The following is an 18,001-nucleotide window of genomic DNA, read 5'->3' on the forward strand; positions in this document are numbered from 1 at the left end:
GGGGACATAAATTTAAGGTGATTGGTGGAAGATATAGGGGGGATGTCAGAGGTAGGTTATTTACCCAGAGAGTAGTGGGGGCATGGAATGCACTGCCTGTGGAAGTAATTGAGTCGGAACCATTAGGGACCTTCAAGCAGCCATTGATAGTTACATGTATTACGGTAGAATGATGGGGTGTAGATTAATTTGTTCTTAATCTAGGACAAAAGTTTGGCACAATATTGTGGGCCGAAGGGCCTGTTCTGTGCTGTATTTCTACGTTCTTGTTCTAAATTAGACTTTGAAGCAAATTCACCTCCAAAGAAAAATTCACCTCTTCAAAACAAACATTTAATTAAAAACATTTTTTTTTAAGAGTACCCAATTCCAAGTAAGGGGCAATTTAGCATGGCCAATCCACCTAGCCTGCACATCTTTGGGTTGTGGGGGTGAGACCCAGGCAAACACAGGGAGAATGTGCAAACTCTACATGGACAGTGACCCAGAGCCAGGATCGAACCTGGGACCTCGGCCGCAGTGCTGACCCACTGTGCCACCGTGCTGCCCAAAACAAACATTTGAAAAGAAAATTATTGGTTCTCGCTGATGAAAGCTGGGGAACTGTTCAAGCGGGCGGGATTTATCTTTTCATGTGATTTATGCGATTGTTCCCAGGAAGCTAAAAGTGGTGGCGAGAGCTTTCTTTTAAACTTTGGATACTGGTTGGGGAAGGGGAGGAGGGAGGGGGGGGGGGGGGGGCGGGGAATCTGCAGCCAGGTTGTGACTGGCTCTTGGGAGCTGAGCTGAGCTAAGGTATTGGTTCTGCTGGGTGAAAGGGGGGAAGCCAAGGTATTGCTGACTGACACACTAGCAAAGCAAAATAGCAGGAGAAGCAACAACGTTTTAACTTTATTATTTAAAAAATGCAAATATTTACCTGAGTTGCACTTGTTTTAAACTTCATGGAAAACGTTTTGCATCAACGCAAAAAAAAAAAGTTTTTAGTTCAACCAGAAAGTTTTGCTCCAAGTTGTTCAGGAGTTGCAGTCTCCAGGTGTTGAGTGGAAAACCCCAGGTGTCTCCTTCATAGTTCCTGTGGTTTTTTTTACCTGTCTGTTGATCTCCAAAATGGCTGTCAGGTTCCAGGACCAGGCAAGTGTTGTGTGGAAAAGGGATTTTAAAAAGTTCTTTTCTATCCTTTCTCTTGCAGCTTCAGTTTCTCACTCAACTCCAGAGTCTCCCAGTCTCGATATCAAGTTTTTCTTTTTTGTTGTTGTTGTTTTGTTTGCTGGGTCTGTACCTGTTGCAGATCTTGTTGCTAAACAAGAAAAAGGTGTGTTTAACTGCTTAGTGTTTCAGTCAGATTTTGTTTTTTTCACCCTGTCTGAGATGAGCGAATTCATGAAAGAACTGGAATCTGTGTCTCTATCAACAGTGCTTTAAGTGGTAAAGTTAATTTTATCTAAATGACGTAACTTTTTAAACTACTCTTGGCATCATGATTGCTTAATCCTTTGACTTCGCTGCTCTGGGATGGGTGGGTCGATGGGTGAGCATTTTATGCAGTTAATTGCTGTTGGCCCCTTCTACACATCTAGTAACTTTTTCACCCATGTTCACCTTTATTCTGAATGTATCTGAGCATGCTCTCACTCGGGGGGGGGGGGGGGGGGGGGGGGGATTGTGTTCATAGAATTCATAGAATTTACAGTGCAGAAGGAGGCCATTCGGCCCATCGGGTCTGCACGGCCCTTGGAAAGAGCATCTTGCTTAAGCCACACGCCTCCACCCTATCCCCGTAACCCCAGCTAACCTTTTTTTGGACACGGAGGGCAATTTATCATAGCCACTCCACCTAACAGCACGTCTTTGGACTGTGGGAGGAAACCGGAACACCCGGAGGAAACCCACTCACACACGGGGAGAACGTGCAGACTCCGCACAGACAGTGACCCAAGCCGGGAAGCCCGAGGCCAGAGATTTCATAGAATTAGATGGTACAGAAGGAGGCCATTTCGCCCATCATTCTTGTGCTGTCTCTCTGAAGGAGTTGTCCAGTTAGTCCCACTTGCCCCCCCCTCCGCCCCCACACTCTTCCCTGTCGCCTTGGGATTGTCTAATCTTGGCTGACACTCCCAACGCGTTTCTGAGCGCTGCGCCGTTGGAGGTGCCGATTTTCAGATGAGACATGGAACCAGGGCCCTGAGTCTGACGCCTCGGAAAGACTTAATTGATCCCCACGGCTGACATTTTTGTAGAAGAGCTGGGAGTGATATCCTCGCTGTCTTGGCCAATATTAACCCTTGCTAAAATAGATGATATGGTCATTTTATTTTGTAACTGAAAGTGGGATCTTGGCTGTGCCCAGATTGGCTGACTGTACATTCCCAACAGTGACTGCACTTAATGGTGGCAGATCATCCAGGAAGCTTGTGGGGAATCTCGCCCATTTGCTCATATTGAGTTCTGGGGTGGTGAAAGACTTTATATAAGTGTTTGTCTGTCTATATTTTAACTTGGGCTACTATCTAACACTATTGGGGATGATTAATGAGTGCTAACAGCAGTAGATAACTAGTATTGCTGAAGAAGAAACTGGTGGCTGATTAGGCAGCTACTTGTGTTGGTAAGAGGCGACTTGATTGAAATAGACTGGACCCTGAGGGGTATTGACCGGTCGGGTGTGGAGAGGATGTTTCCTCTTGTGGGAGAATCTACAACTAGGGATCACCCGTCTCTATCGAGGTGAGGTGAAAATGAGGCTCATGATTATTTGGAGATCTCTCCATGAAAAGGTGGTGGAAGCGGAGCCTTTGAATATTTTTAAGGCAGCTTAGGTTAGCAAGAGGATGACCGGTTCAGAGGTAGGCAAGACCCAAATTTGAGGTCGCTATCCGATCAACCATGATCTTATTAAATGGGAGAGTAGGCTCGAGGGGCTGAATGGCCTACCCTGCTCCTTGTGCATGTTATCTGTTGGAAAATTAAAAAGAAAATTCTTGAGTGCAACAAGATAGCTTTTTAATTAAGATAATGCCCTTAATATAAAGCGCTGCAGGGTGCCTTACAGAAGACGGTGGAAAGGGCTTCTGGAGGGCGAGGGGCGATTAGCAGGAGTGATTGATTGGAGATTGGTTTTTTGAAGGAGGATAGGAAGGGTTTTATTTTGGAGGGAATTGTAATGTACGTGCATTGTGCATGTATATACCTAATTGTGAGATTGAATTTTTATATATATTTTGTAAATTAATATTTTATGATATGTCATGGGTTGTTGCCCCATTCACCTGGATCTATTCACTCACTCTTCCAGTTATTTGTTCTGTTGGTATGAGCTGGGAACGACACAGCAGGAACAGCGACCAACAGTCTATATCTCGTTAACCAATTACATTTTAACCTTTGAGAAAGATCCTGAGACACATCAGAGGTGAAATCTGGTAAATTAGACGGGTACAGACAGAGAATGAGGGAAAGAAAGGTTGGGATCTTTAAACTTAAAATGTTTTTACTTTTCTTTCCCGCCTCTCTTTTTTCTCTTTCACTCCACAGGACAATTTTCTACCTGTGCAAATAAACACTGTGATGTAAACGGTTCCATTACTATTTAGGAGGGGTTGAGCAGCATTGCAGGACAAATAAACCTTTTTGTTAAAAGGAACCTTGCACTGTTGTGTAACAGCCCTGATTCACATTGGTACGTTTAATGGCTAAGAAATTCAGCAAATTCTCGAAACGTGTGGGGAGGGAATGTGGGCTGATGTTCCAACAGGTTAATTAATGGCAGGGCACGCCATTCAGGAAACCTGTGGGGATTTACAATTCCGGGGATTTACAATTCCGGGGGAATCGCATCCTCCTCACGAGTTGGACAATTTGTGCATTACTGATGGTGACTGCCATTTAAATCGCTCTTCTTTTGGCTTTGGAACGTGAGTGAATGTTGGTTTTGAATTGTAACGTCATTATTTTGACGCTGATATTTTGGATAAGTAAATATGGCACTGTGCTGCCATTTTGGAATTCCTTCACAATACTCGACCCTTGGGGAGACCAATAAAGGACAAGGCTGAGAGGCAGGAATCCGTATTAAATGTTGCGCCAGGATTGGAGTGTGGATGTGGAATGCTGAGCACCAACATGTCTAACTTGTGTCCCCTACACTGCTGGTGTCTCTGTAAAACCTCGGGCGCGATTCTCCGAAATGGAGACTACGTGTTCGCGCTGTCGTGAACGCCGTCACGTTTCACGGTGAGATCGGTGGGTCCCGATCATGGGCCAGACCCCCCCCCCCCCCCCTCCACAGGCCGCCCCCCGACCTTTCACGCAGAGTTCCCATCAGCAACGACCAGGGTGAACGGCGCCGGCGGGATTCTGCCGTTTCCGCACGACCGCTCGCCCCATCCAGGCCGGAGAATTGGCGGCCCAGCGACGCACCGGCGCAAATGGCGCCGATTATCCGCTCCTCGGAGAATCGCGCGCCGGCGTCGGGGCGGCCTGGCGCGGTTGCGACGATTCTCTGGCCCGGCGCGGGGCTGGGAGAATCGCGTCCCTCGCGTTTAGATGTTAAACCAGCAACAGTGTTGAGACGTGAAGTGACTGGTAGACGGAGAGAAGATTTGTGGAGACGAAAACTGCAACTTCTATTTATGGCTTTGTCACCTAATAAATCCAATTGGAAATTCAAGAGGAACGTCTTTACCCAGAGAGAGTAGTGAGAATGTGGAACTCGCTGTCATGGAGCGGTTGAGACAAACAACCCAAATGCATTTAGAGATGTAACTAGACAATGATGAGGGAGAAAAACCAACAGAAAGTTAACCTGGTACGTTGAAAGGAACGGCTCGTGTGGAGTATGAACACCAGTATAGATCTGTTGGGCTGAATGGCCTGCTTCTGTACTGCAAATGATATGCCAGATGAGCGTTGGCATTTTATATAACGTTGGCATTTTATATAATTGGAGATTTCCAGATGCTGTAAAGCAAAATTAAAAAGGAATAAATGCTCAGCCATAGTTGGGAGAGGCAATCTGAAAAGTTGTTTGAAAAGGTAGAATATCAGGAAACTGTCAAAGGTCAAGAGAGCATTCGCTGAGCAACTTGCCGGAGTAAAGTGAAGATGGTTGAGAGATAAGATGGACAGAAGGCCACAGTCTGGCAATTGAGCAATGTGAGTAGGTTGTACAAGGGTAGGGGCACGCACAGCAAACAAAGACATATGACGGTGAGGGTTTTGTTTAAAAGCAGTGTGTTGGAGGAGTGGGAGTGCATGCAGCTGGATGAGCAAACACTGGACAGGATAATGGTCAGCCGTTCATTGTTTGAGTGAATTGGGGTTTGTGGAGGTGATCCGAAATGTGACTAAGATCTTGCGGCGACTGTAGGAGCTGAGATGGGGTGGAAGCAAGCGATTTGTTCGGGTTTATTAGGATTCAGGGTATGAAGCTCCAGTCCAAGTCACATTGCGCATTGTGGTTTTGTGTGGCCTGTTGGAGAGGGAACTAAAATCAATGGCGGTATCTTGCAGTTCATGGGAGTGGCCGTGAAAAGGTGTAATTTTTACGTCCTTGCTATAGTCTGGAGCTACGGATAGGTACTTCGATGTTCTTACCAGGATCCCCCCCCCCCCCCCCCCCCCCCCCCCCCCCTCTTGCCTCTTGCCATCGGCACAAGTCGGAAGGATTTTGCAGGTTGATGTTCACCCCCTCCTCCCACAATAATAATAATCTTTATTAGTGTCACAAGTAGGCTCACATTAACACCGCAATGAAGTTACTGTGAAAGCCCTAATCGCCACATTCCGGCGCCTGTTCGGGTACATTGAGGGAGAATTCAGAATGTCCAATTCACCCAACAAGCACGTCTTTCGGGACTTGTGGGAGGAAACCGGAGCACCCGGAGAACACCCACGCATAAACAGTGACCCAAGCCGGGAATTGAACCCGGATCCCTGGCGCTGTGAAGCAACAGTGCTAACCATTGTGTTAAACCAACCTTTCGAAACAACCACACAAATTAAACTCCAAACTTAGGGCAAAAGTCCCAACACATTATCTCATCATCCCCAAACCATCCCCTCGCAATCACAGGTAAGGAATCAGAGTCCAAACTCAGTTCAGTCCCAGTCCTTCAGCCCTCGTGAACACCTCCACCTCCTCTGCCATCTCGAAGAAATGGTCCTTGGAGTTAAACGTAACTCTCAGTTTTACCGGGTAGGCCACCCCGACCCGCACATCACTCTTGTAAAGTGTTGCCTTTGCCCTGTTAACGGCCACCCGCCTTCTTGCCAGCTCCACCGTGACGTCCTGGTGTATAGGAATACCACTGCCTTCCCCTGTATCTCCTAACTCTGCTTGGCCCATCTTGAGACCTCCTTCATTGATAGCTGTGTAAACAGACTATCACAGCTCTCGGTGGGTCATTCGCTTTTGGCTACGGCCGGAGCGACTGATGAGCCCTCTCCAGCTCAAAGAGGGAGGTGTTCTCTCTCCCCCACCCCTCCCTCCCCCCTATCCAGCTCAAAGAGGGAGGTGTGTTCTCTCTTCCCCCCCCCTCCTCTCTTCCCCCCCCCCCCCCCCCCCCCCCCATCCAGCTCAGAGGGAGGTGTGTTCTCTTCCCCCACCCCCATCCAGCTCAGAGGGAGGTGTTCCCTCTCTTTCTTCCCCCCCCCCCCAAACAATTTGACGAATATCCCCGAAAAATACTCATTCGGCCTTGGGTCCTCCAGCTTTGCGGGCAGTCCCACAATCCGAAGATTCTGCTGCCGTGACCTGTTCTCCAGGTCCTCCGCCTTGGCTCTCAGCCCGTTATTACTTACCTCCACATTCCACAGGCCCCCTCCCATCGAGATGAGCTGGTTGCTGTGCTGTAACGATGTCTCCTCCACCCCCTTCAACACCCCTCCTTGATCCCGCACCATCTCCGACGTATATCCGAGTGCCTCCTGTATCCCCCACCAGCTGTTTGAGCATTCCAATCATCTCCTTCCCGTGCCGCTCAAAATGCTGAGCAAACTCCACCGCCATCACCTCAGCCAGCGTGTCCACCGTAATGGGCGCAGCCCCACCCAGCGAGCTTACTCCCCCCATCCTTCCTCCCACAGAACTCCACACTGAACCCAGGCCCTCGGGCGGACTAGCGTTCGTTCCTCTTTGTGCTGTATTCTTCCGTTGGGATTTTGACACTCTCTAATTCCCAAAGCTTTACTGAGGACAGCTCGTATAAAAGTTCCCCAAAAAACTGGGCGGATAGGCCCAAAACTCAGAACTCTAGCGGAAACGTGCGTCCTCCACCTACGTGTCGCCACCAGATGTCCCCAGCTTGATATTCAACTGGTTTGGTTGCGTTATTGTCAACTGGGTAGTGTTTTTAAATAAATTTAGAGTACCCAATTCATTTTTCCAATCAAGGGGGGCAATTTAGCGTGTTTAATCCACCCACCCTGCACATCTTTTGGGTTGTGGGGGTGAAACCCACGCAGACACGGGGAGAATGTGCAAACTCCACACGGACAGTGACCCAGAGCCGGGATCGAATCTGGGACCTCGGCGCCGTGAGGCAGCTGTGCTAACCACTGCGCCACCGTGTTGCCCTGTCAGCTGGGTAGTGTTGGCATGCAGTGCATGATCTGCTGTTTGTCACAGTTTGCAGAGTTCTGCAAGGAGTGTTGAAGGGATTGGTTTAAAACAGGGGTGGGCAAACTACGGCCCGCGGGCCGCATGCGGCCCGCCAAAGGTATTTCTGCGGCCCACCAAGTCATTAAAAAAAAAAAAAAAAATTTTTTTTAAAAAAATTTTTTTTTTTTTTTTTAAATTTTTTTTTAAAGGTCAATGGGTGGGGGGGGCTGTTGGGTTACTTACTGGTATAGGGTGGATACGTTGACTTGAGTAGGGTGATCATTGCTTGGCACAACGTCGAGGGCCGAAGGGCCTGTTCTGTGCTGTACTGTTCTATGTTCTATATGAGGCGCCCACAATCATAACCGGGTGAAGTAATTATTTTACTTAATATACTATGCGGCCCTTTGTGAATTGTGAATTTCTGAATGCGGCCCTTGCACGGAAAAGTTTGCCCACCCCTGGTTTAAAAGGATCCCAGGACTTTCCATGCGTTTGTACCTGTGGATGTTTCGCAATGGCTTCTTTCTGTAGTATCGGCAGTTTAACCTGGTGACCTTCAGGCACCTGGAGGAGGCCAGGGAGAGCCTGGAGGAGGCCAGGGAGAGCCTGGAGGAGGCCAGGGAGAGCCTGGAGGAGGCCAGGGAGAGCCTGGAGGAGGCCGGGGAGAGCCTGGAGGAGGCCAGGGAGAGCCTGGAGGAGGCCAGGGAGAGCCTGGAGGAGGCCGGGGAGAGCCTGGAGGAGGAGGCCGGGGTGAGCCTGGAGGAGGAGGCCGGGGAGAGCCTGGAGGAGGAGGCCGGGGAGAGCCTGGAGGAGGAGGCCAGGGAGAGCCTGGAGGAGGCCGGGGAGAGCCTGGAGGAGGCCGGGGAGAGCCTGGAGGAGGCCGGGGAGAGCCTGGAGGAGGCCGGGGAGAGCCTGGAGGAGGCCGGGGAGAGCCTGGAGGAGGCCGCCGGGGAGAGCCTGGAGGAGGCCGCCAGGGAGAGCCTGGAGGAGGAGGCCGGGGAGAGCCTGGAGGAGGAGGCCGGGGAGAGCCTGGAGGAGGAGGCCGGGGAGAGCCTGGAGGAGGAGGCCGGGGAGAGCCTGGAGGAGGCCAGGGAGAACCTGGGTTGCATTTCCACAGTTGGATACAGAATCTTTTCAAATGCATTTTGTTCATGTCACAAATATTAATGCCAATGTTCTGAATAATATGCCTCAGTCCAACATTGCTTTGGGAGCTTGCTCGGCACTAATTGGAGGCTGGGCTTCCTACGCTATAACAGGGACTGCACTTCAGGAGAACCTCAATGGCTGCCAGGTGCTTTGAGGGCAGCCTGAGGGAGTAAGGTGCCATATAAATCAAAGTTCTTCCAAGTTAGCAGTGTAAACCGAATAGTATCTCTAACCCAATATGGCGGGGACATATCAAGATCTTTTTTTTTTAAACTTCAAATTACTCTACACGTGGAATAATCCATTGAAAGCTCCTTGTTTGTGATCTGATTATGCTGGAGATTTTTGAACTGAGGGAGAGGTTTGAGGCCGATTTTTGTTCTCTCTCTGGAATCTTGCTGACTATTCCTTTTATACCGAGTAAAATATGTCTGCGTTGTGTGAAGTATGTAAAAAAAAAAAATTTAACTGCAGTATCTTTTCGGAATAGCCATTTAAAAAAAGAATTGGTGGATCTAAAAGGATTCCAGACAGCTTTGGCTTGTTGCCCCAGACTCACTGATAAATGTTGGCCTTCGGAAGGCTGAGTTGCTTTTGTCCAACGGATGACTCATTTGGAGGGACTCACTCGGAGATTCATTCTTGGGTCTTTGTACAGCGGGTCATTACAAGACTGGGTTCTATTTGTTCGTGATGGTTATAGGTAGCTTTAAGTTTAAACATGGGGCAGTGATGGTATGAGGAAGGGCAAGTGGCTTGAGTACACTGGCATCAAGAAGCTAACCACATCTAGCAAGATGGTATCGGCTTGCAAGCCTTTTAAACAAAATTATTGTTTACTTTAAAACTCATGGGTGGAGTTAAGAACAACAGCAACTGTCTCGACCTGTTTTCAGTGGGTTTTGTTACAATAGATTTATTTATTTATTTTAGCATTAGCTAATGTTTTTTTAATTTTCCCCTGCTGGGGAATGATACAGAACAGAAAGAGGCCACTTGGCCCATTGCGCCCATGCTGGCTCTATGAAAGAGCTAGCCAATTACTTCCTCTGGCCCTGATCTTCCCTTTCTGTGTAATGTATGTGTCATGACTCCCTGGGCTAGCGCGCGGTCAATTCCAGCCCGGCTTGACCCAGAGTCGCGACACGAGGGAAATTAAAGTTATTGTAAAATAATCGAGGACCTTGGTTGAACCCCAATAAACAGCAGTCACCAGTTGGTAAGTTTAACACGAGTAACTTTTTATTATGTTCCGCATTCTGATCAAACTGACCGAGAAATGTAACTGACTATCTAATGCCCCTTCCCCCAACCACGCTCCCCTTTTGTAACTACCCCTATTCCTCCTCCATATAATTAAAGGATCTTTGATGGAGTCTTTCTGGAGTCCAAGCTTTTATTTCAGTGGGTGCTTCTTTCTAGGCATCAGATATTTTTTTCTCTGGCAAGGCTGTCTACTTCGATCCAGGATTAGTTCAAGCTTTCAGCAAAGATGTGCCAGGCACTGGCCGGTTTTAGAACAGCAAAGCAAGTTGTTCACTTCGCAGCGAGAGAGAGAGACACTCCCGTTCACTTCGAAGGTCTAAACACTTCTGCCCAGTTCTCTCAAAAAGCAGGAACCAATCACTGACTCCCTCCAAAGCTGGTTCCTGGGATCCACTCAGTGTCGAGAAGTCTGGTCTCTCCTCTCCAAAATACAAAATCTAGGAATACACTGTCCTGGCTTAGCGGGCTGCTTCAGCCCAGTCCTCTGCTTCAAGGCACATTCCAAAAATGGGTCCACGGACCAAAAATAATAGAATCATAGAATTTACAGTGCAGAAGGAGGCCATTCGGCCCATCGAGTCTGCACTGGCTCTTGGAAAGAGCACCCTACCCAAGCCCACACCCCCCACCCTATCCCCATAACCCAGTAACCCCACCCAACACTAAGGGCAATTTTGGGCACTAAGGGCAATTTATCATGGCCAATCCACCTAACCTGCACATCTTTGGACTGTGGGAGGAAACCGGAGCACCCGGAGGAAACCCACGCACACACTGGGAGGATGTGCAGACTCCGCACAGACAGTGACCCAAGTCGGGAATCGAACCTGGGACCCTGGAGCTGTGAAGCAATTGTGCTAACCACTGTGCTACCGTGCTGCTAATAAAAGAAAAGAAAATGGAAATAGAGAAAGTAAACAGGAAGGACTCTTATATATGTATAATTCCCTTTTAAAAGTTGATTGTGAACCTGCTCTCACCAGCCTTTTAAAATCAGTGTATTCCAGATCATATTCTGCTGCGTAAAAACATTTCTCCTGATCTCTGTGTTGTCTCCTTACCTGAGATTGGTCTCCTTACCCGAGATTGGTCTCCTTACCCGAGATTGGTCTCCTTACCCGAGATTGGTCTCCTTACCCGAGATTGGTCTCCTTACCCGAGATTGGTCTCCTTACCCGAGATTGGTCTCCTTACCCGAGATTGGTCTCCTTACCCGAGATTGGTCTCCTTACCCGAGATTGGTCTCCTTACCCGAGATTGGTCTCCTTACCCGAGATTGGTCTCCTTACCCGAGATTGGTCTCCTTACCCGAGATTGGTCTCCTTACCCGAGATTGGTCTCCTTACCCGAGATTGGTCTCCTTACCCGAGATTGGTCTCCTTACCCGAGATTGGTCTCCTTACCCGAGATTGGTCTCCTTACCCGAGATTGGTCTCCTTACCCGAGATTGGTCTCCTTACCCGAGATTGGTCTCCTTACCCGAGATTGGTCTCCTTACCCGAGATTGGTCTCCTTACCCGAGATTGGTCTCCTTACCCGAGATTGGTCTCCTTACCCGAGATTGGTCTCCTTACCCGAGATTGGTCTCCCTACCCGAGATTGGTCTCCTTACCCGAGATTGGTCTCCCTACCCGAGATTGGTCTCCTTACCCGAGATTGGTCTCCTTACCCGAGATTGGTCTCCTTACCCGAGATTGGTCTCCTTACCCGAGATTGGCCTCCTTACCCGAGATTGGCCTCCTTACCTGAGAAAGGACGTACTGGCACTGGAGGGTGTGCAGAGGAGATTCACTAGGTTAATCCCAGAGCTGAAGGGGTTGGATTACGAGGAGAGGTTGAGTAGACTGGGACTGTACTCATTGGAATTTAGAAAGATGAGGGGGGATCTTATAGAAACATATAAAATTATGAAGGGAATAGATAGGATAGATGCGGGCAGGTTGTTTCCACTGGCGGGTGAAAGCAGAACTAGTGGGCATAGCCTCAAAATAAGGGGAAGTAGATTTAGGACTGAGTTTAGGAGGAACTTCTTCACCCAAAGGGTTGTGAATCTATGGAATTCCTTGTGCAGTGAAGCAGTTGAGGTTCCTTCATTTAATGTTTTCAAGATAAAGATGGATAGTTTTTTGAAGAATAAAGGGATTAAGGGTTATGGTGTTCGGGCGGGAAAGTGGAGCTGAGTCCACAAAAGATCAGCCATGATCTCATTGAATGGCGGAGCAGGCTCGAGGGGCCAGATGGCCTACTCCTGCTCCTAGTTCTTATGTTCTTATGTTCTAACCTTTTTTTTTTATAAATTTAGATTAGCCAATTATTTTTTCCAATGAAGGGGCAATTTAGCGTGGCCAATCCACCTACCCTGTACATCTTTGGGTTGTGGGGGCGAAACCCACGCAGACACGGGGAGAATATGCAAACTCCACACGGACAGTGACCCAGAGCCGGGATCGAACCTGGGACCTCAGCGCCGTGAGGCGGTTGTGCTAACCACTAGGCCACCGTGCTGCCCTTTTATGTTCTAACCTTGATGTAAATCTCCTGCACTCGGTCTTGACACCCTCTCTCTCGAGTGCTGGCCCAGAATTCGATCCAGTACTCCACCTGAAATTTAACGGTGTACTTTCTAAACAGTGTTTTGTTGAGTCTTCCGTACCAGCTGGAGGTTCCCCTCTAAGTAACTCGCCATCCTGACTTGGGAATACATCGGCCGTTCCTTCACTGTCGCTGGGAAAAAATTCTGGAATTCACTCCCTAACAGCACAGTGGGTCTACCTACACCTCATGGACTGCAACGGTTCAAGAAGGCAGCTCGCCGACCACCACCTTCTCGAGGGCAATTCTGGATGGGCAAGGGCCGAGCCAGCGAGACCCACATCCTGTGAATTAAATTTTTAAGATGTTAGTTGCCGCCTGACACTGTCACCGCAGCCTTAAAAGCCAATCGAAACACCGCTCGCTTCGCCATGAGCTACTTACCGCCACCATTACTTCACTTGGCCACCTGATCGGCAGACATTTGGAAGATTGAAATGACCCCAGTCCGGCTTGGAAAGGGCACGACAGTGAGTTCAGTGGCTGAGGTGAAACATGTTTCATTATCGCTGGCCGATGTTTATTCATGGCTGTAGGAATGGTTGATGATTCATCGCCCCGTGTGTTTGTGGTCCCGAAACACACCCTGACATTGCAATTTTAATGGGCTCCCGATGTGCTTGGGTGGGAGGATTAATGTCATTATTAGTTCATCCAAATTTTGGGTGACCTTTTCGAGAGCTGCGTCCTTTTTCTTTCATGTCTTTTCTTTTGAATGAATGCGACAACATAACCCACTTGTGTGCTTCAGCATTGGTCTTGACGTACGTCCCCCACTAAAATGTTTTTTTTCTCGATTTTTTTCCCCCATTTTTAAAAAACTGCTTTTTGCAATATTACTGTGCAGTCATGGGGCTGATTTTGTTACAGCAACGTATTAATTTAAGGTGGATTATTTACTCGATCTCCACATGCCCACTCCCTTTCAAAAGCAATTGAGCCTGGGGCTCAATTTAAATGTGAGTGAGATGGATTTTTATTTGGTCAGGGGGGTAGAGCTTCAGCACCAGGGCAGATAGCCGGAGTTAAGTAATAGATATGCCGGGCGGCACGGTGGCACAGTGGTTAATACGCCAAGGGCCCGGGTACGATTCTGGGTCACTGTGCGGAGTTCGCACACTCTCCCCGTGTCTGCGAGGGTCTCGCCCCCCACAACCCAAAGATGTGCAGGCTAGGGGGACTGGCCACGCTAAATTGCCCCTTAATTGGGAAAAGAAATGAATCTGGAACTTTAAATTGAAAAGATTTGAAAAAGAAAATTAAAAACCGTAATCGACTAGCCACTATAATCATAGGGTGTTTATGGCTCAACAAGACCCCACTTAGGCCATAGTGTCTGCCCTGGTTTCAAATCGAGCCCCCCAGCCTGATTCCACTCTGATGTGGGGATTACATTGCAGTTTGCTGCTGTTTACTTTGTGCATAATCAACATCTTGGAGGTTACCATGGACCAGAAACTGATTTGGACTAACCACATTAATGCTGTGGCTGCAAGAGCTAAGCAGAAGCTGGGAATCCTGCTACTAACTCGCCTCCTGATCCCCCAAAACCTGTTCACCATCTAGAACAGGGGTGGGCAAACTTTTCCGTGCAAGGGCCACATTCAGAAATTCACAATTCACAAAGGGCCGCATAGTATATTAAGTAAAATAATTACTTCACCCGGTTATGATTCTGGGCGCCTCATATAGAACATAGAACAGTACAGCACAGAACAGGCCCTTCGGCCCTCGATGTTGTGCCGAGCAATGATCACCCTACTCAAGTCAACGTATCCACCCTATACCAGTAAGTAACCCAACAGCCTCCCCCCCATTAACCTTAAAAAAAATTTTAAAAAAAAAAAATTTTTTAATTTTTTTTTTTAATGACTTGGTGGGCCGCAGAAATACCTTTGCCGTAGTTTGCCCACCCCTGATCTAGAAGGTACAAGTCAGGGGTGTGATGGAATCCTCTCCACTTGCAGGGGTGAGGTGCAACTCCAGAAGCTCGACACCATCCTGGACAAAGCAGCCCCACTTGATTGCTCCTCCTTCCACAAACATTCAAACTCTTCATCACCGGGGAGCCCCCCGCGGGGGCGTTGCCGGGGAGCCCCCCGCGGGGGCGTTGCCGGGGAGCCCCCCGCGGGGGCGTTGCCCTCTGGCCCAGATGAATCTGCTGACAAGATGGGGTGGAAAATACCGGCCTTTGTTTATGATTGAGAGTGAGACTTTTCTACATCAACTTTATTAATATTGTGCTGCTTAGTTTAACAGTACCAAATGTGCAGTGATTTTTTGTTGTTGTTGTTTGGTAAATGTCTGCTCTCTGCTCAGCGCTCTATCTTGGCTGGTAACATTTTACCCCCCCCCCCCCCCCCCCCCCCCCCCCCAACCCCCACACCAACTAAGGAAAACCCAAAGCTGTTTAGATTTCTGATGCGTTATTCGACCCCCTCCTCTCCGTTTTCTAGTTTTGACAATCCTTTTGAGGTACCTGTTTTGTTTAAATTCTGGTAGCTCGTGCTTTCCAGAAAGTTGGTGAAGTCTGGCCAACAAGGGACGGCGGCAGCATGTTAATGTGCCGATTGTGCAGCAATACAAAGATTGTTTGTCGGGGCTTGGAAAGAATGGCTAGAAACGTGTGGGAGCTTTATAATCAAATGTGACCCAGCAATATACTATTTTAATAGAGAAATAGGGACAGAAGGAGATGATTATGCCCCTCCTAGAATAGAATAATAATCTTTATTATTGTCACAAGTAGGCTTACAGAATCATAGAACCATAGAATTTAAAGTGCATTCGGCCCATCGAGTCTGCACCGGCCCTTGGAAGGAACTCCCGACTTAAGCCCAAACCTCCACCCTATCTCTTTAACCCAGTAACCCAACCTAACCTTTTGGACACCAAGAGGCAATTTAGCTCGGCCAATCCACCTGGGAGCCCAAGGGGCTGGTTTAGCACAGGGCTAAATCGCTGGCTTTTAAAGCAGACCAAGGCAGGCCAGCAGCACGGTTCAATTCCCCTACCAGCCTCCCCGAACAGGCGCCGGAATGTGGCGACTAGGAGCTTTTCACAGTAACTTCATTTGAAGCCTACTTGTGAAATAAGCGCATTTCATTTTCATTTCACCTAACCTGCACATTTGGACTGTGGGAGAAAACCGGGGTACCCGGGGGAAACCCACGCAGACACTGGGAGGACGTGCAAACTCCTCACAGACTATCACCCGAGCCCGGAATTGAATCCCTGCAGTGCAGAAGGAGGCCATTCAGCCCATCAAGTCTGCACTGACCCGTTGAAAGAGCACCCTACCCAGACCCACTCCCCGCACAACCAACCTTTTATTTTAATAAATTTAGAGTACCCAATTCATTTTTTCCCAATTAAGGGGCAATTTAGCGTGTCCAATCCACCTACTCTGCACATCTTTGGGTTGTGGGGGGCGAAACTGACACAAACACGGGGAGAATGTGCAAACTCCACACGGTCAGTGACCCAGAGCCGGGATCGAACCTGGGACCTCGGTGCCGTGAGGCTGCAGTGCTAACCACTGCGCCGCCGTGCTAACCACTGCGCCGCCGTGCTGCCCTGCCCAACCAACCTTATCCCCGTAACCCCATAAACAAACCTGCCCATCTGTGAACACTGAGGGGCCATTCAACATGGCCAATCCACCTAACCTGTGCATCTTTGGACTGTTGGAGGAAACCGGAGCACCCGGAGGAAACCCATGTAGACACTGAGAGAAAGTACAAACTCCACACGGACAGTGACTTCAGCCGGGAATTGAACTTGGAACCCTGGAACTGTGAGGCAGCAGTGCTAACCACTGTGCCATCGTGCCAGCCCATTCTGCCACTGTGCCCGTCCTGTCTGTTTCCCATTTTGCTAGATTGTGGCTGGTCTGTATCTTGACTTTGTTAACCTGCCATGGTTCTGTATCTCTTGATTCCTTTCCGGGAGAAAAAGTTGGCAATCTAGCTTTGAATCTTGCAGCATTTCCCCCAGCATCCCTCTCCCCTTGAGGGCAAGACAGTCCCAGATTTCCTATACCAATTGTTGGTGCTTCCTGAAGTCGGCCTCAACAGCCGAGCTCTTGTGAGACTGTTCACGGCCAGGGCGGCATGCAGCACAGTGGTTAGCACTGAGACTGCGCCGCTGAGGACCCGGGTTCGAGTCCCGGCCCTGGGTCACTGTCCGTGTGGCGTTTGAACATTCTCCCCATGTCTGCCCCCCACCCCCACCACCACCACAACCCAAAGATGTGCAGGTTAGGTGGATCAGCCATGCTAAATTGCCCCTTAATTGGAGAAAAAATAATTGGGTACTCTAAATTTATTTAAAAGAAGAATGTTGAAGGGTCCTTGTACTGGACCCCCTCCACTCCACCTCCGGGTGCTCTGGTTTCCTCCCACAGTCCAAAGATGTGCAGGTTAGGTGGATTGGCCATGCTAAATTGCTCTTAGTGACCAAAAAGGATAGGAGGGGTTATTGGGTTACGGGGATAAGGTGGAAGTGAGGGCTTAAGTGTGTTGGTGCTGGCTTGATGGGCCGAATGGCCTCCTTCTGCACTGTTTGTTCTATGTTCTACTCTTTCCTCGCGTTTGTTACTTAGCATACATTCCCATCTGCTGTGGTAGCTCATGATTACACTTTTTAAAGGGGATTGTGCAAGCCTCAATCGACCAATGCGGTAGTGAATGGTTAATATAGAACCCTGGCTCATTCCTCTGGTTCACATACTTAATCCACTCGTTGTAATACTGTTGAGATTTACTCTTTTTTTTTTCCCCCCCCAAAAAAATATAATTGCAGTGGATTTTTAAAAAAAAAGCAGGATCCATTTTGAGTTGAACGACGAGTAGGCAGTGTATCTGGAAAAGATGAGCATTAACCTTGGAAGAGAAGAAAATTATTTTTTTCCCATCCTTGCGCGACGTAGCCCCTACTTAGTATGTACAGTGTAAAATGTCCTAAATTCAGTGTTGCGGCCAAGGTTGCGATTACGACTGACTTGTGTCCTGAATGAGCTGTTTTGCCTCCCCAGTACAATTGCAACTGGCAGGATTTGCGCTTCATGTAGGGCGGCAGTGTATTAAAGCTTACATAATCTAGCTCAATGATTTCTGGAAATGGTTGATTCCCGAGGCTGGGACTGACTATAGCTGGAGGTGATCGCTCCACTGCAACGTTGCATCTCAGTATGAAGTCCATACAAACGCTGCAGAGAAAATGGGCCAATTTGATGCATTCCTTCAAACTCTACAGCGGCCTTGTGAGTCTCTTTGCCTTCCTCTGCTTTGCGAACATTTCATTTGCCGTTGTCTGTAGTTTGTGTTTCTTTCTGCCCTGTTAACGGTGGCTGGTGCCTGTTTAAGTTGAACATTCTGCCTGGTGATCATC

At 48.5% G+C, this 18,001-nt stretch overlaps 1 protein-coding gene across 1 annotated transcript in view; it reads left to right on the forward strand.

Annotated features, from left to right (window-relative positions):
- The first annotated feature begins 17,634 nt into the window (after positions 1 to 17,634).
- LOC119970602 (tight junction protein ZO-2-like) overlaps positions 17,635 to 18,001 on the forward strand; it is a 103,989-nt gene continuing 103,622 nt past the window's right edge. Inside the window, exon 1 of the mRNA XM_038805490.1 lies at positions 17,635 to 17,873. Within this exon, the coding sequence (XP_038661418.1) occupies positions 17,802 to 17,873 (72 nt within the window). The 5' untranslated portion in view covers positions 17,635 to 17,801. The remainder of the gene's footprint in view (positions 17,874 to 18,001) is intronic.

This window comes from Scyliorhinus canicula, chromosome 8 (genome assembly GCF_902713615.1).
Source record: "Scyliorhinus canicula chromosome 8, sScyCan1.1, whole genome shotgun sequence".
NCBI lineage: Eukaryota > Metazoa > Chordata > Chondrichthyes > Carcharhiniformes > Scyliorhinidae > Scyliorhinus > Scyliorhinus canicula.